Source organism: Chanodichthys erythropterus, chromosome 8 (assembly GCF_024489055.1).
Source record: "Chanodichthys erythropterus isolate Z2021 chromosome 8, ASM2448905v1, whole genome shotgun sequence".
Taxonomy (NCBI): domain Eukaryota; kingdom Metazoa; phylum Chordata; class Actinopteri; order Cypriniformes; family Xenocyprididae; genus Chanodichthys; species Chanodichthys erythropterus.
In genome coordinates, this window is record NC_090228.1 from 40,676,564 (window position 1) to 40,696,037 (window position 19,474).

The following is a 19,474-nucleotide window of genomic DNA, read 5'->3' on the forward strand; positions in this document are numbered from 1 at the left end:
TATATCAAAATATGTTTTACATTTTCAATTTTCTGACATAGACATGTGTTGTATCTGCCTATAATGTGAAGTGTAGCCCATTCTTAAATTTGCTTTTCAAAAAATGCATATTATATATATATATATATATATATATATATATATATATATATATATATATATATAATATATATATATATATATAATATATATATATATATATATATAATATATATATATATATATATATATAATATATATATATATATATATATACATATAAATATGGCTGTGTATTCCCAAGTTGTGGAAATTAGAAATGATTGCTTAGTTTTCATAGGTTTTAAAAGTAACCAAATGCTAAACATTAAAATTAAAGCAGAACAAACATGAACAGAAATGTTTGATCCGAGCTTGTTCAATTTGGTAATGATCTGATGTGACTTATATTTTTAAGGTCTAAACAACAAAAAAGATAACTATATTGCAAAATATAATTGATCAGATTTTTTAAATATTTTATTGTTGAGACCAGTGGTGTAGTCTAGTTTTTTGTAGTGAGTATACTGTGATTTTTCCCTCACAACCTCATACTCACGCACCCCCATAAGCACCACCACACCCGCTAATGCATATAGTATGTATCTGATCTAGGCTACATGAAATTGAGGGCATTTTGAAAGACTATGTGTGTGTTATCAACATGTCAATTTATTATAATCAACACAAGACTTTAACAGCCAATGACATTAACAGCTCTGGACTGATTTTCTACTGTTTAGTGTCAATCACCATCTAACTCAGCCAGTTAAGATCTACATTTAGCCTTAGATGGTAGATGAATATGGTATCTGAATCATAGGTTTTATCAGCTGGCAAATTTCAATGCACATTTAAGAGTTCAAGTTGCAACTATTATTACAAAATGCTGGATTAAAAACAACCCAAGTTGGGTTGAAAATGGACAAACCCAGCGATTGGGTTAAATGTTTGCCCAACGTGCTGGGTAGTTTTATTTAACCCAACTATTGTGTAAAAATTGCTGTATTGCTTGCTTAAAATGAACCCAAAATATGTTGGGAATATAAGAAATTATTTAAAATATAATAATTCAACAATAAACATTTATTAAATAGTTTATTATTAAATGATCACCTTTTGATTATTATTGTTGCCTCTAGTAATTGTCTGATTTTTAATTTCCAACCTATTTTGGGTTCATTTTGGCCAGCCACAGTCATTTTTAAACAATAGTTGAGTTAAATAAAACTGCCCAGCAAGTTGGGCAAACAACCCAAGTGCTGGGTTAAAACAACCCAGTCGTTGGGTTTGTCCATTCTCAACACAACTTGGGTTGCTTTTAACCCAGCATTTTTAGAGTGTAACAATAATGGAAAGATTATCAGTATGTCACAATATCACCCTGTTTGGACTGTTTTGCACCATTTCCTGCCAGTCTGTCATCATAGTTATGCATTTCAATTCACTAACTTGAAATTCGATTCAATATCAGTTATTTTGGATATACTGTATATCAGGTCAGTATATGGCAAATTTCCAAAATATCTCAACTGATGTAAAATATACATGGAAATCAGTTACTACATTAATATTGAAGGTTAAAATGAACTGATTTGCATACAAACTTAAACTACACTTAAGGATTTTTTTGTAATAAGAAAGTTATAATAGCTCACTTTAAATTATTTCTACTCCAATTCGTTTTTTTGAAATATAAAACATTTAAATGGTGGCTGTCAACTTGACAGATTTATTCAAACATGCATTAGGTTATATAGGCTATTTAAGAATATTAAAAAATTATAATGTAATATGGTGCATATATTTAGCTAAATGCTCCTCTCAAGAGTTCATTTTTTCTAGCTGACTAATGAGTTTATGGTCACTGAATATGTTTCTTCTGAGGTAATGTTAGCCTAAATGTGACATTGTTTACAAGCTGTAACGTCTTTCCGCAGTTGAAACACTGATTACTCGTATACACGAAACATGATATGGATTTCATTAAGTTGTTCTGTATCTTTTATCATACCTTCAGAAGTTCATTCATGTTTATTTCACACTGTAACTGATATCAAAGCGGAAGAGAGAACCACGTGCGCTTCACACTGCCGCGTCTGTTGAACTGATGAGGTGATCACGACATATTAAAGAGCGCCAAAACAGTATTTTTTTTTTTATTACGTAGTAAAATGGGCAGAATTTGAAATATGAGACTTTGTTTCATGTTAAAAGCAACAAACCACAAATCTTATTGTGATTTATTGGATGGTTACGTATCCTCGTGCTTTTTTAAGTGGGTATACGGAAATCCTTAACCTTTCCTAGTGGGTATACGCCGTATACCTACGTATCACGTAGACTACACCACTGGTTGAGACCCATTCAAAAGCATGGAACATGTAAAATTAAAAAAACTTGCAGAAACTGAGAAGAAATAATTAAAATTACAATTTAAAAATGCAATTTATTTACAGTAAAGTTGCCCTCCCGTCCATTTCTTTCTTTTTTTATATACATTTGACCTTTAAGTAATCCAAAAGTAATCAGATTACATTACTTTCATATTGTGGTACGTTACTGAATACTTTTATGAAGTAATTTGTAACTGTAACGGAATACATTTTTAAAGTAATCCTCCCAAGCCTGGTTGGCTCAGACCGCGAAAGGTATCGGACCCATTGGAATTCTGCACAGAATGCTGTATATAAGCGATATAAAGGACATTATGAGGAGAAACGGTTAGAGATTAGCAGGAAACAGAGGTTTTACAGAGTTTAATGGCTCTGGTGTGCTGTAACGCTATTGGCTATTTAAAAAAAGGGGCGGGGCTGTTTGAAAGATCGCCCTGTGTTCCTGTTTCATTTGAAATTACATCAACACACTGAATAATGCTGCTCATTCCAACACTCTTCAGTGGGCCTTTAAGACAGAATGATAGATGTGTTACATAGCCTACACTTTCAGTGGTATTTATTTTCAGCACACCCTTGGAAAACATAAGAATGTAACTCTAAATACCTCTGACAATTGTCGTTGTGTGTTTTCATAAATTATAATTTTCTTCTCACTTAGATTTCTATGCACTATAGGTGTCTATAAACGTTACAGGACTTTTATTTTGGTCAGGTGCTGTGACGTTATAAGTAAGCGCCGCGCTCCTGCGTCTGTGATTCGGCTGAAGGTTTGTGTTTCTAAGCTTTTAAAAGTTTTTAAATCGATACAAACTACTGAGGTAACTGTATAGTTTTGTAAAATGAATTATTTTTTTATTTAATGTAACAATGCATTGCTTTATCTGACATTTATGAACGTTATTTTTTGTGAGTAAAGCGCATCTAACTAGACTAATAGTAAAGCTGCGTCTTCGGCTGCCTTTACACTGCAAGTCTTGCCCCTGGTTTCACAGACAAGGCTTAAGCTAGTCTCAGAATATTTTAAGATACCATTGTTTTATTTTCAAGATGCTCAATGGTAATGTTTTTTTCTAAGGCATGTTTATAAAACCTACTTAAATGTTGCAATTAAGCTAAGGCGTAGTCTAATCCTGGCTTAGTCTGTGAGGTCTTAAAGGGGACCTGTTATTACATAATTCACTTTTAAATGTTGTTTGAACACAGATGTGTGTCCACAATGTGTGTAAAAATCCACCCACTCCTTTTTTATTGCAAGAAAAGAAACAGCACTGCATTAAATACATTAACATAAATGGAAAAAAACATACAAATAACAATGGCACCTCAATATGGTCATAGTCCTTAAGAAACTTGTTGTTCTTGTTATTATCGTTGAGTTTAAGAGATTTAACAACAAGGAAAATTCAATGTAGACATCAAGGCAATCATCTAGGCAAAGTCTTGAAAATTTTGTTTTTGTGAATACAAAATTTACAATGCAACACAAAGAAATTAACAAGATCAAATAGCATAGTCACTCCTAGAAAAATAAAGGAATATATTATTCAAAGAAAAGTTTAAATCACATTTGATAAAAGGAGAAAGATAACAACTTAAGCTCTCCCGAACATGATTGCAATGGTAGATTAAGTGAAGCAAAGTTTCTTCCTCAACTTTGCAAAGAGAGATCAAAACACAAAAGTGGCAATTTGGGAGTTGGTTGGATAAACATTATGTAAAAATTTAAAGTGTACCTTTCTTATTTTATTGGACATATAATATTTTTCAGGGAATAACCATGCTCTCTTCCAGTGAATACTGTATAATACTGTGTAATGTAACAATTGCTTAAAATTTTTAAATTTTTTATTAAGAAGGGAAACTCCATCCAATAAAAGTTTAGGCATAATTGTTTTTCTCTCATTAAAGAAAAGTTATGTTTTAAATAAGTGCACATAGCTTGGAGATAAAGCTTTGATGACAGAATTGAAAGTTTTAGCAGGCAAAGGGAAATTATACGACATAAATTCTTCATATTCCAGTATACTGCCATCATTATTAAAGAAATCCAAAATAAAAACAATATCTCTATCATACCACTTTTCCATAAAAAAGGATTTGTTTCAGATTAAAATATTCAAGTTATTCCACAGAATTTCTTTGTGGGGAGAAAAGTTGTGCACATAACACAATTTCGAAACAAGTAAAACTTGATTTTGAATTTAGAGAGAGAAATCTGTAATTTAGAAGGGGTAAAATTGCATTATAAAAGAAACTCTAAGCCACCTAATCTATGAAATATGGCATTAAGGACATAGTGCCAAATTGAGTCATTACTACGAAGACATTTTTTTTAATTAACTAATTCTAAAAGAGCTGACAAGACCATTAAAATGTAAAACTTTCAGTCCACCCTCAGAACATCTATTAGACAAAACAGATTTCCTAACTTTGTGAGATCTGTTCTTCCAAATAAAATTTTGTCAATATAATCACAAATTTTGTTGCTAACAAATAAAGATGAAGAGGGATAAACACAACGAGACAAACCCTCTGCTTTGGATATAAGAATTCTGACATAAATTGACAAGTCTTCGTTGTAACCAACAATTAAAGATTGTTCTAGTACAATAAAGAGCAATCTATCTTTAGTAACGAAAATCCCAGGTACTTGAGGTGTGTTCACACAGCCTCGGAATTCCTGTAGTTACGAGATTTTAGCTTGTAAAAAGCGTTCACGTCCTCGTAGAGCTCGTAATTACAGCTTGTAAGCTGGGAGTTTTCTGAAAACTTCCAGATGTACCACGTGGCCGCTGTACCACCTGACCGCTGTAGATTCATAGGCGTTGATAGTGGTGCCATAGAAACGTGTAATTCCCAGTCAAAGGATGTGAACAGCTCTGAATATAACGTCATGTGTTGTCATCTCAAGATTCTGGTAAAAACGAGGTGGCTTGAACGCAGTCTTTTACTATCCGTAACTCTTTTTTTGTTCAAAATGTACAAAAATTATATAACTAGTTCAACATGCTGAAACCTCACCCTCACCCCATCCCCACTAGAGCCAATGATGCGGAACACATGGCTTAAAGCCTGTACACACCGGGATGAATATCGGACGCACTTATTGCCAGCATTTTTCGAGACATTTTTTGTGTTCATACCCAAGCGATTTTTACTGGCGATGCGTACAAATTCACTCCCTGACAGTATATGGCGCTTGTGCTGAACAGTAGTGCAAATAAAAATATTTATGATATTAATAAAGTTAAAGAAGATAAAAATACATATATAAAATGGCATATACATGACATATGAGAGATGGTAGTCAGAAACGCGGTAGTGCAAATAAGTCACAATGACAGTAGTGCAGGTGAACGGTAGTGCAAATAAACATTTATGAAATAGACATTCTCAACTATATTTCTTGAATGTAAAAGAAAAAAACAAACAGTAAAAATACAGAAATAATACACCTCTATTGGTGTGGCCAAGAACTGACAGAGCACCCATAACGTGCATCTTAGTCAGCTCCCTAGTTCAGTAGTCAGGGCACTGATCAGGGAGTCGGCCAGTCGGCCACATTCATTTACACGGTATACTGATACGTAACCTAGGAAGCTAGGGAGCTGTTTGAGACGCAGGGCTAGTTTGTAGGGGTCTTCCTCGTCTACTTACTTTCTCTTCATCTTATCAAAGGTGTGTACAGGCCATTTGTATGTCCCAGCCTTAACTTTTCACCCTTGTTTTATATGGAATGAGAATGTCACATAAACCATGCGAAATCCGATTAGAGTGGTCAGACTGAAACTGATTTCCAGAAATGCTGTTTGAATATGTTTTCAAAACGCATATGAATGTCCCTCAAAACTGATCTGTAAAAATTGCATTTCATGTGAATTTTTTTTTCTTTATTTTTTTTCTGTTTTTTTTTTTGAAAAAATTTTTTTTATTGCTAAATATGATCAGATTCTAATTGGATATGCACAAAAATTTGATTTGGACTGACAGTCTGAACAAGGCTTTTGTCACAAACTTCAAATCATATTTGATCTTTTGACATGCACACTCTACTCATATACAGTTTCATTCTGTTTGTGCATACTAGCCATCCTCCTCCTTCTATCTGTTCTCTAACTCAGTGTTACCCAACCCTGTTCCTGGAGGCACACCAACACTACACATTTTCCAACTCCTCCTAATCAGATACACCTGATTTAACTTATTAGCTCATTTGTAGAGACTGCAAAAAGAAGACCTAAAAATGTATGGGTCAGATAAGGGAGACATCAAAAATGTGCACTGTTGGGTGTGCCTCCAGGAGCAGGGTATGGATACACTGCTCTAACTGACTACTGAACTAGGGAGCTGAATGAGATGCAACCAGAGATTCAGTTTGGGTTTATAATTCTGTTAATTATTGTCATCTTAAACATGACAGAGTGTCCGGAACGAACAGAACAACTCCAGATGAACCAACTGAGAACCACATGACACTAATAAAGATGGCATTCATTAAAGAGGAGAGTGAAGAAATGAAGATTGAAGAAGTATTCAGCCTGAAACAAGAATACACCGAGGAACAAACAGGTTGGTTTCTTTCTCAAAATCTGAACTCAGTCATTTGATTCTGTTTAAAATGTCCTAATACTAATGCTGCCTTCAACAAGGTCTCCATGGTTCCTTAAAAAGTCTTTTCATTTCTCTTGGTTGTTTTGGTCTGGACCAAAAAGAAAATTATGTATTTAGTCCTGGTTGGCTTTTATGACGTATATTTTAATAACTTAAAACAAACGAAGAGCTTATAATATGTCAAAAATGAGTCAAAAATGCACTATAAATTCCTCCATTGCACACAAATCTCCTGTAAGTAGACGCGGTTCTGACACCTGTACCAAACTGTGCTACTATGATTAGAAAAACCAGGTATGCTTGAGCATCCTGTAATTTTTGGGGTTGCATCTTAACAATTTTATCACCGAACCAAAAGATACCAAACCTAAAGGCATAGCGATATATTTGCAACCTCATTGGTCGGATTTTATGACGTATTGCCTATTTTGAGACGGAACTTACTGAATATCCAAAACAATGCGCTTGTTGTGTGTGTGTAGTTTGCATATGATGGTATTTTGGCCAGAAACTGTTATAAACTGTGTAAAGTAGTCAAAACAGCAGCGGGAATCCCTCCGTCACGCACAAATGATCTGCTGCGTGGAAACGCGCATCTGATGCCTGTCATGCGCAAACTCGTGACTATGATGAGAGAAAACCGATATGCGTGAGGATTATGTTGTTTTTAGGGTCTCATCTTCCTGTTTTTGGTTCGTTTACATGTCTTTGGTCCGTGTTGCATTCATATATCATTCAAACCGCACCAGAGTTCATTTGGAAGAATCTTTTCAGTGGTCTCGGTCCGCTTGTTTGGTGCGCACCAGTGTTCAGATGGCAGCATTCACACATGCTCAAATGAAATGCACTAACAGAGCAATCGCACCAGGGTAATCGAACCAAACATGACAAGTGTGAATGCACCCTTATTTACACTGTTAAAGAGTTGGATTCTCACGCTAAACGTGACCAAAGTTTCAAAACCTGAGTTGGACGTATGACGGAGTATTTCTGTGCCAAAAATACTCTTCCATATCCTCATAAACTTTGTGGTCTTTTTTTCGGGTATGGGGCTGTGTGACGTCATATAGCTTGGAATTCCTCGTACAGGCACTTCTCCCAGAAGAGCATACGTGCACACGTCGACCAGAGTGAGAGAGCAAGAGCACGCCCATCAACACGCTTCGTTCGGCTTTACGGAAGTTGTCGGCAGCGCTGCACAGGTCACAGGACTTCACAAAATCAGCAATGTCACCAAAAAAATTTGTTTTTGGTTGTGAGGGAAAGATAACATTGCTTCCCAAGAACCCAGCGTTAAGTGGAGCTGAGAGTTTTGTGATCACATATTACATTGATGCGCTCTCGATATTTGTTATTAAAATAACCATAGAAACTGATCATGCACCTAAGTGCATATAATATAAACAACACGAACATAGTGAATTAATAAATTCATTATTCATCATTCACTATATGCTCATTATAGTGTTTCAAGTTTCTAGCGCGGCCCGAATAGGCTGTTGATGAGTGAATGGCACAGCCCAAATTGAGCGTTCACACGTCCGACGCCCTAGACGCCCAAGTTGTGAAAATTTGCACCGCGTTAACCAATCAGGAGCTTGCTCTAGTAGTGACATGATGTAGCGAGCTGAGGCAGAAATCCAAAACAACAATGGAGGGCAAAATCATCGTTGCTGTACATCTTCATACTTTTATAGAAACAGGAAAAAAGAGGATCTTGCTTGAAAGAAAGTGAGTGAGGAGGTCAGACAATCTGGTAAGTTATAAAAACAGTCTTTACTCAATCTGAGATATATACACACATTGAGGCTACAGCGAATAAGATCAATTTGCCAGCTTTAGCTAGCTTGTAATTTACAACTATTTTCCCGCTGACGAGTTGTTTATTCAGAAGAAGTGTGCAGAAAGAAGTGGAAGAGTCTGGGACACATAAAGGAGCGGGAGAGCCCCTCTCATGAAATCGGCAAATTCGCGTCTGTTGTGAAGTGAATGTCACGCACGAATGAAGCGAGTAAACTCGAAATGTTCAAGTGTCCAACTAGACGCGCAATTTGTGTTTGGTGTGAACGCAGCATTAGGATGGCCTCTTCGGACACCCAAAAGTACTTCATAGAGTCTGTGCTCTGTAAAGCTTTATAAAGGTGTCTGAATATGTGCTCCCATTTTCTCCCTCTGATCACCCATGTGCATTATCACCCGTATGCCATCAGGTGCACCTTTACCATGGGTTTTCTCTGAGAAATTCCAGGTCACCTCCTTGAACCCCAAAATAAAGGGCAATATGGTCAGTAGATAGAAGTTATTCTTGTACTGGGTAACAGGCCTGTCACACATGAAGTGGAGTGGGTTTCTGCTCCTTCAACTTCACAGCTCTTTCACCATGACATAAGCTGTCTGAGATTGTGCCATATAATTGAATCTCAATGTGCGCACTGCAACCTCAGCCGAAACCTGTTGATTCAAAGCAAACTACACTGGATAATAGGGGTGTAATGGTACATAGAAGCCACGGTTCGGTACATACCTCGGTTTTGGGGATATGGTTCGCTACAATAGGAAAAATGGTCAATTTAGTTTTAGGGTCCAATTCTCACTTTGAACTAACTATTAACTTCTGCCTCAATAAACCCCTAATTACTGCTTATTAACACAGGGTTCCTACGCGGTTTGGAAAAGTATGGAAAAAAGAAATCAGAGTATGGAAAAATATTTGTGTTTCCAGACTATTGTCTCTCTTCAGTTTTCTAATTTATTATACCTGCAAACTAGACACTTTACAGCGAAATTAGCTCTTTTGAATCAAAATACATAATTTATGTGAATCGTGTAGATCCGAAGAGGTTTTTTTCAGGGCGAGCGCGTGTCTCAGGATTCTCACAAGAATCGAAAATGGGCTACTTTCCCATAGACTGGAGTGAGTCGTGATCTTTCTTGGTGCTCTGTGGCGTGATAGATCGCTGTAGTGCTCGTGAACCGACCATTTCTTCTGCTTTACTAGTTACAGCACAAAATAAACATGATTGAACATCCGCAGGAATGTTGAAAGATAAAGTACAACTTACTGAATTCTGTATCACATGCAATCGATCAATCATTGTTTCAACTGCAGAAAGGCATCAATAAAACAGCATGTAAAAATATCACATTTAGCCTACCTCAGAAAAGCCGTTCAATGGCCAAAATCTCATTATTCAGCTACAAAAATGAACTTCAAGAGGAGCATTTTGCTAAATATGTGCACTATAGGCTATCGCATATTCATTGTATTTGTACTTAACATGTGCTTCGATATTAAATGTATAAATCTGTTTCATGACAGCCACCATTTAAATGTTTAGGCCTAAATAATAAAAAAAAAAGAGAAAAATAATTGTCATTAAAAATTTATATAAACTTCCTTATGTGTAATTTAGCCTATATGAAAGTAGCTTGCAAATCAGTTTTAACCAATTATTATAATGATGTACCAGCTGTGGTTCCTTGTATAATTTACAGCATTAGTTGATTTTTTTTTTCTTTGAGGAAATTTGCCATGTATTTGACCTGATAGGCCCCAAATGAATCAATATTGAATCGAAGGTAATCAAATCAAAATTTTCAAAATCAAAATCAAGCAAGCTTCTGAATCAAAATCAATTGTGAAATTTGTCAATTCTCAGCCATACTGTCAATAATTTATTTTTATTTTTATTTTTTTTACTTGAAGGAAATGTTGGTTTTCCCATTTATGTTGTTGTCAGAGTGCACCAGAATGCTTCATTTACATGTTAAAATCACAAAAATCTTCTCCTGGGGGAGGATGCCCCTAGACCCCCCTACACATCACCTTTTACACCTCTTTTTACTTTGCAGATGTTTAGAAACTTGTGAATTTCTAAAATATTTCTAAAGTTTCTAAAACTGATACTGCGCTTTTGTAGGCTACTCGTACTCGTAGGCTACTCTATAGAAATGTTTTGATACCAACAAATACTGACAACAGAACAGAATGGATAAATCAGAGAAGGATGTCTGTGAAGTAAATGTGTCGAATTATTAGAATGTTAAACAAATTAAATATTTACGTCTATGTAGCGAGTGGTATGGCAGAAAGGGAAACAAAGTCACTACCCTTTTAAACAGGGAATATATTAGTACTTGTAAATTAATCCACAACAGAAGTCACACAGCAACGTAGTTTTAAGAAGAGAAGGGCCTTGACGTAAATACTAAATACAAAAGTTTATTTCAACAATCAAACACTGATTTAAAAATCACTAAAAGACTGTAAGAACCCTACTACAAACATGAAGCAGAGAAAACATAGAAAAGGAGACAGAGACTAACCAATGGCAGAAAAACGTTTGGAAGGAGGTCTGGAAATTTGAGTCTGGAAAAGTATGGAATTTTGAAATGGAAAATGTGTAGGAACCCTGTTAACATTAAGTTTAGGTATTGGGTAGGATTTAAGGGATGTAGAATAAGGTCATGCAAAATAAGGCATTGATATGTGCTTTATAAGTACTAAAAAAACAGCCAATATATTTGTAATATGCATGCTAATAAGTAACTAGTAAACAGTGAGAATTGGACCTTAAACTAAAGTGTTACCGGATAAAGCATTTCATTTATTTTGAACAGACAGTAGTGCAAATTACAGTTTGTTCTGAAAGCGGCATTTAGTCTCCCTGAGCATTTAGTAAACACATGAGTAAATTATCATAAAGCTATACTACTAACTTTTCCTTTCACGTTTCATCGACATCCTACTATAATCACCAATGTCCCATAATAGTTGTGTCCACCTGATGTGTGTAAGTAATCTTTAATTGGAAACATCTTATCTAACTCAGTAACTTCTTCCCAGCTATCTGACCTTGACGACAAGTTGCTTCTCACAGAAACTGTAGATTGCTTTTCCATTTTTCGTTGAAGTTGCAAAGCTATACAAAACAATATATCTGAGTTTTTACCAAATTTATGACAGAAAAGTAACCCAATACTTAGACATAAAAATAAAAGGTAATGTGTATATCTGACTCATCAATCAAAATCTAACCCTTACATGTATGGCATAACCTCCGTTGGACAGCGACCTGCTTGAAAAACTTCGGTTTGTTTGATCAATCCAGTTGTTACAAGGTTTTGAGATTTTGGGTAACACTTTTTGCAGTAGTCAAGTCACCTTCATTTATATAGCACTTTTTACAATGCAGATTGTGTCAAAGCAGCTTTACTGTGATAACTGGTATATAATTTTGGCAGTTATTATGATTCAGATGGGATCACAACAGTCAAAGTATTTATTCCAGTTCCATCCAGTTGAGGATGGAGCAGGAGACAGTAGCTTAGTGCATATAAAATCTAATTGTTTTGTGCCATTAAACTGGGGATAACCTGTATTTGTCTTCTTTCTTTCTTTTTTTTTACTTTAGACCTGATGACACTGAAAGAGGAGAGTCAAAAATTGAATGAAGTGGAAGAAAAAAAACTGTTTGAGAAACATGATTTCATAACTAGAGATAAGTCTCAATGCTCACGGAATGAAAAGACTTCCTCACAAAAAAACCCTCAAAATTCAGGAACTAAAAGTAATTTTACCTGCCTTCACTGTGGAAAAAATTTCAATCAAAAAGGAAACTTTAATGTCCACATGAGAATACACACCAGAGAGAAGCCTTATGCATGCCTACAGTGTGGAAAGAGTTTCACAATTAAAGGAAACCTTAATACCCACATGAGAATTCACACCGGAGAGAGCCCTTACACCTGCAAACTGTGTGGTAACAACTTTTCACGAAAAGAAAGTCTTAAGAATCACACGAGAATTCACACTGGAGAGAAGCCATACACGTGCCTTCAGTGTGGAAAGAGTTTTACACGTAGAGGAACCCTTAATACCCACATGAGAAGCCACACTGGAGAGAGTCCTTACACCTGCAAACTCTGTGAGAAGAGCTTCACACGAAAAGAAAGTCTAAGGACTCACACAAGAATTCACACCAGAGAGAAGCCGTTTGTATGTAGTCAATGTGGAAAGAATTTCAGATGTAAAGAAAATCTTAATCAGCACATGAAAATTCACTTAAGAGGAAACTCTTTTCCATGTCATCAGTGTGGAAGGAGTTTCACAAACAGGAAAAACCTTAAGAATCATGTAACAACTCACAACGGAGAGAAGCCTTTTATGTGCCTTCAGTGTGGAAAAAGTTTCAATCTTAAAGGAAACTTCAAGGTTCACATGAGAATTCACACCAGAGAGAAGCCTTTCACATGTGATCAGCGTGGGGAAAAAATCAGGCATAAAGTAACCTTTAATTACCACATGAGGATACACTCAAGAGAGAACTGTTTTTTATGTCATCAGTGCAGAAAGAGTTTCAAAGACAGTGAAGAACTTAAGAAACATGTAATAACTCACACTGGAGAGAAACCTTTTATGTGCCATCACTGTGGAAAGACTTCCATAAACAAAATAAACCTTGATATTCACATAAGAGTTCACACTGGAGAAAAGCCTTTCATCTGCCTTAAGTGTGGAAAGAGTTTCTCACGTAAAGGAAACCTTAAAGTTCACATGAGAGTTCACACTGGAGAGAAGCCTTTTACATGTCTTCAGTGCAAGAAGAGTTTCACATATCAAAGAGACCTGAATCGTCACTGGCAAACTCATTCTAGAAAGAAATTGCAATGTTCTGTGTGTGGTAAGAGATTTATAAAAAGGAACAATTTCAAAAATCACCTGCGCATTCATTCTGGAGGAAGGAGATTTAATTGTGTTCAGTGTAATAAAAAGTTTATTTTGCCATCACACTTAGAGATACACCTGAAAAGTCATGCATATGTGAGACCCTATTTGTGTTTCTTGTGTGGAAAAAGATTTAAATGGCTTGGCAGTTTAAAATGGCATCAGAAAATATGTAGAGTACGAAATTAATTTCAATTGTATAGTGCCATTTATTAGATTCAGTTAAATACCTTGGAAACAAATATTCTTTTCAAGTGAAATGAATATTGCTGTGAAATGCCACAATGTAAGTGAACAGTCAGAAATAAAGAGACAAACTGAATGAAACAAGATAATGAACATTACACTGCATTTTCTGATTCAATTTTAGTGAGTGAATCCACAGTTAAATATAAGGAGGAGTGGGGGGATAATGCATAGTATTGCAATATTTTGTGTGAGGATATTTTATCAATACAAGAGCGACAAGTATCGATCTTTTCAGTGCCTGGGAATGATGTCACACCAGAGTTGACCACATTCCAGAGCACAAGTCGAAAAACCAAGATTGATGCTAGAACTAATAGCTGAAGTACCCGGATTTTGCGTGTTTGCACCGCAGGAACTAGGAACGATTTTTGTTCCAGGAACTCTTGGGGAACTAAATTAGCTCCTACTTCAGAGTCTTATAACCACTACTCTTTTTTTTAATTTAAGTTATATATCAGAGTAAGGATTGAATGCTTAAAACTAGGTAATAAAAAAAATGAATATTGACCTTAAATATTAACCTTTGGTTTACCCAGCAAAGTACATGAAGTAACAAACCTAAAACTTGCAATGAATTTCACGTATATTATATTCAACAACCCAATCAATCATCACAAAACAAAACAACAAATAAACCATGTAGAAAATTTTTTTAATTAAATTATCAAAAATATTCAGTGTTTGGGTGACATTGTTCAATTAATGGTAATCCAATTTTGACAAAAGTCAAATTTGATGCAAAAAAAGAGTCCTCCTGTCTTCCACATGTAAAATCCACCACCACTTTGTGTTCATGTAAAGGCAGGAACACACCAAGCCGATGCCACCGAACTAGTGGCGACAAAAGCTGACTGCCGGGTTGGCACACGTCGACAGCGTCGGGGTCCCAAGTTGGCCTGACACATCAAACCGATGCTCAACAGCCAGGTAGCACATCCATTCTATGTCTGCATAAGATGAAATGCCTTTCTGTACCAGCAGGTGACAGTAGCTGAACAGCCAATCAGAATGATCAGATGGCCCGACGAGCTCCGACGCCGATTCAACATGTCGAATCGACCGAAACAAAGCCAACGAGTACGAACTTCAGCTGATGGTGCGGAACACACTGAGTAAACCCAGTCGGCCAACAAACAAAAACTGCTCGATGGCCAACCATTAGTTTGGTGTGTTCCTGCCTTTAAATGTCCCAAGTGTCCAGCAACAAACAACAAAGCGGGCATTTTGTGGAAGCAAACCTTTTGAACTACTTCCCTCATATGAAAGAACACCTAGGAATAAAGGTCCATCTAAATAAAAACACTTTCACAATTAACATGCATGATTTTCTCAATGATCAAATACATACTCAATACAACAGTTACACATTAATTCAAAATCTCCAAAAACATATAATGCATAAAAAATAACACTACTTACTGATTGACCAAAAGGAAACAAATTCCTCAATCATAGGTCCTCAGAAAGAAAGTTGGAATAATACAAGAAAGCCATTGCTTCCTCTATCCAAACATGCGATTTATTTTATTTTTTTCCCCAAACGGTTCAGCAGAAATCCCTGCCCTGCAACCAATTTCATTGGCTGAGGTTACAGTGACAGCTAGGTTTTGGATCAGGGTTAGGTGTAGGTAATTGACATGGCCAATGAGATGTTTAGAATCGTCTCCAGGGCGGGATTTCCGCTGAACTGGTTTGGGGGGGGGGGAATCACGCCTATCCAAACACTTGCCTCCTCCTTCAGGCACAGTACCTGGCTAAATACTCAGAAGAGAAGATGGTTAGCGCCCCCTAATGGCGTGAGAAATACAAAACACAGGTAACAGTAAATTATGCATTTACATTCCATCTCCATCACAAAACCCACAACACAGCACCGATCATGGCATCCTCCTTCCACTGGTTTTTAGTGTATGTAAATGGCGTGCTTAAAGACGCCACTGTTAGCCAATTCAGAGTTCCTATTTCCGGTGCGAATGCAACCAGGAACATGGCCTGGGGGAAAAATTAGTTCTCAGGGAACTATCCTAGTGGCTAGTTCCTATAAGTGGCTAGTTTCTAGAACTATTCTGTGTGAAAGCCCCTTATTACTACTGTTTCACTTACTGTTGATGCGCTGAGCATCCATTTTGAATTCTGAAGTCAGGGTTGTTGCAGTTCCTCCTTGTGATGGGAAGAACAGATCATTTCACTGACTTGGATCTTTGAATCTCAAACAGCAAAATAATTTAAAAAAAAACTTTATTCAATACATTTTGTTCATCTGAACAGAATTACATTTTTTTAATAGCCATATTACCCCAACACATCTACATATGCAAACTTTGATCATAGTCCAAAAAATTATGACAAATTATGAGAAACATATGATTAATTTACGGTCAGAGTTGTTCCTTGTCACGTGAATGCCACATAGGCTTAGGCTCTGCAGGTGTCACGGTTAGCCAAGGATGATGAAGTAAGGGTCTCAATTTCAGCAATCTTTATTTAACTAAACATAACAACAACACTCTGAAAATCAACAGGAGAACCACTAAGCAAAACAACCTTCCCACAGACGAGGACTGACAAAACTGAATTGAAAACACAGACATAAATAGACAGGTGAAACAAGATAATTAAGAGGACATTGTTTGGCTAACTTCAGTGGACCATAGATCACCACTTCAGATTTTGAATTTTTAATACAATTATCCACAGAACATTGAGCAGAATAACGGAGTATATACAGATTAAATGAGTTAATTAATAGAATGACAAGTGAATGGAATCAATAGTCAATTTAACACACTAGGTCACCAAAAAGAAAAAAGAAACCAAGCCAAAACAGAGCATACATACACCCCCCTCCCCCTCTTCTGGAAAGGCACATCCTCGCGCAGAAAGTCCAACTGAGGAGGGAGGGCAGGGGCTACGGAGGAGGACGAGAGGAGAAGGACAGTCAGGGGCAAAACAGTCCATGGGGAGTGGAGGGAGGAGCCATGGGCAAAGGGGGCAGGATGATGATCGGGACTGACCGGAGACAGCGGAAGACTGGCCAGAGGAACTGACTGAAGTTTCAAGGGGAGAAGGAGGCTGGGAGGGATCATAGGAGACTTGGAGCTGGGTGGGACCAGCAGGGACTTGCACTGATAAAGTCAGATATTTTCATTTGGCTGCTCAAGGGACTTTGGCTCTTTATTCGTGGTGGGCTTGGGCTTTGAGACTGTGGTGGGCTTGGTTGTGTGGTCCACAGGTGGCTTGGCTGCTGGTGCCATGTGCACTGTGGGTGCTAGTGGGTCTTGATTCTCCTCACTCTTACTGATGGTGTAGGGGAATCCGTATTGATTTAATACCGATCTTGACTAATTCTTTTATCATCCCTCTAGGGGATGCAGAGGCTGACGTCGTTGTTATGCACAAGAGGGACCAGATCTAAAAATCTCTGTGTGTGTACCTCGAGGGAGAGAACCACCTGGGAGAGAAAGAGGATCTGAACTACTGCTAGATCCATTTTGACGGCCAGATCTTCTGTCATGCAGTGGATGCAGCGTTTCATAATTAGAATATAATTTCATATTTTCATTTTCAAAGCTTCAAAAAGATAACACTGATACATTTAATATGGTAATTATAAAAATCTATAAAAAAAAAGTTTGGATGCTCAAACTTCACAGAAACGCCTGAACAGTAAAAATCGGTTTCTGCTGGAACACAAGCTATACAGCAGAAGAGCTTCAATGAGTCTGGATCATTGATTTAGTTCATTAATTTATTATTTAAAGCCACATCAGCAGAAAAGGACATTTTTCATGGTAAACTAAGAGTAAATTATATATACTCCACAGTTACAGTAACTCTGTGTTCATCCATCCAGATTGGTGACAGAAGTGGATGATACAGTGTTTCTTATGACCAGCAATATGTGAAATATTCAACTATTTTGACTCAATGTCTTTTGAGTCTAACATATCTACATGTTGTAAGATAATTTTTCCATGGAATCAGATCTGGGAAATCCTTCATCAGGGTCTATGAGAGAGAGGAAGATCAAAACATCAAGTCATGAATGTTGATGTAAAATAAATATTATTCTTCATACACATGGATCTGTGTCAGTGTGAACAATAAGTAAAATGTCATTTCTTTGACATGCACAGCATGTAAAAGATGCGATTTGTGATTCGTAATCTTTAGCTAATTATAAAAACATCAGATCTACTTTTAAAACAGCGAGCAGTGATTTAATGTCTCAATGAAGTTTCAGCATGTGAAAGCATAAATCATACCTGTTCCTTCACCTCCACCGGGCATTTTCATCAGAAAGAGAAGAAGAGATAAATGTTTAATGTTATAAAACTCAAGTGTTTGATGATCTTCCAGTGGATCTCTTCCAAAAATCACCCGTAAGAGATCTAGATCTGACAAAAGACAAACATTAGTAAAATATGATGAACATCTCAAATGACATGTTGACACACGAATATGAAAATAATTTGTAGGCCTACATTCACAAATGCTGCTTACGAACAGATAATTGCATTTTATTTATTGTCTTAAAGTGTGTTATCTTAGGAGACTTACCAGGTGCTCCAGGAATCTTCTCTCTGAATTTCTCCTTCAGTTCTCTGATGGTGGTTTTATTAAACTCTTCTAATGAATCCGCTACTTCTAATACTTTATTCTTGCTGTCAGTAAAGTTGACGAGGACCTGATAGATCATTCTGAATCTTTTTTAGCAGAAAATGACCATGAACAGAGAAGAAACAGGAATCGTTTGATCGCTGTAAGTTAAATCATGAAAGTGACTGTCAGTTTCACTTTCACTTTCATTCAGTGTCTGTTAAAGGGCGTGTTTAACTGATCATAACCCAGTAGTTAGTTCAGAAGGTAAATGAGTACAGAAACATGAACATTATAAGGTCAGTAGGCCAATGTGTTTATTAAACTTTAGTTTCACTTTATAATAACTTTCAACCTTAATAATATTATATATATATATATATATGGATGCACAAAAGTTGTCTCCATATACACAACAAGCTATAAAGGTAAACCTTGTTTTATTACAGCACAAACCCATCTGCCTTTATCAGAGATCAATATTTCCAACAGTTCTTTTAAACTGATGTAACATAATGGCAGTCCTAGTCGAGTGAGTGGCTGCTGTCATTGCTAAAGAAAATCGAGTTTCCCCATTGCATCCTCCAAAACTTGAAATCTGTTTCCCCTGAATGAATTTCTTGAAGAAAGATAAGATCAGGTGCACTTCATGCACATCATTTAAAATTACAACAAACCCCAAACAAATAAAAATATAACCTTTCCTAGATTTACCCTGAATGTAAAGGGAGAGGTGGATAATAACCCATAAAGCACAGGATTGTCAAGGTGATAAACAAATAAAGAGATTAATAGTTAATGTAATGTTCCTTCGTTTCATTCATTCTCGTGTTACTCAGCACATTTGAGCTTCTGCTAGAAGTTTGTTCGC

The 19,474-nt window shown here is 36.4% G+C and overlaps 1 protein-coding gene across 3 annotated transcripts; it reads left to right on the forward strand.

The window, feature by feature from the left end:
• Positions 1-3,135: 3,135 nt before the first annotated feature.
• LOC137024058 (oocyte zinc finger protein XlCOF6-like) lies at positions 3,136-17,449 on the forward strand. 3 transcript variants are annotated; one of them, XR_010895620.1, is made up of 5 exons: positions 3,136-3,184; positions 6,838-6,986; positions 12,443-13,711; positions 14,806-14,931; positions 17,370-17,449. XR_010895620.1 is itself a non-coding variant. In XM_067391217.1 (4 exons), the coding sequence occupies exons 2-4, from the start codon at positions 6,887-6,889 to the stop codon at positions 14,853-14,855; spliced, it is 1,419 nt and encodes a 472-aa protein (XP_067247318.1). In that variant the 5' UTR covers positions 3,136-3,184; positions 6,838-6,886; the 3' UTR covers positions 14,856-15,269. The 3 variants fall into 3 exon arrangements, 2 of the variants coding, with proteins under 2 accessions (XP_067247318.1, XP_067247317.1); XM_067391217.1 differs by lacking the exon at positions 17,370-17,449 and having other exon boundaries at positions 14,806-15,269; XM_067391216.1 differs by lacking the exons at positions 14,806-14,931; positions 17,370-17,449 and having other exon boundaries at positions 12,443-14,059.
• The last annotated feature ends 2,025 nt before the right edge of the window (positions 17,450-19,474 follow it).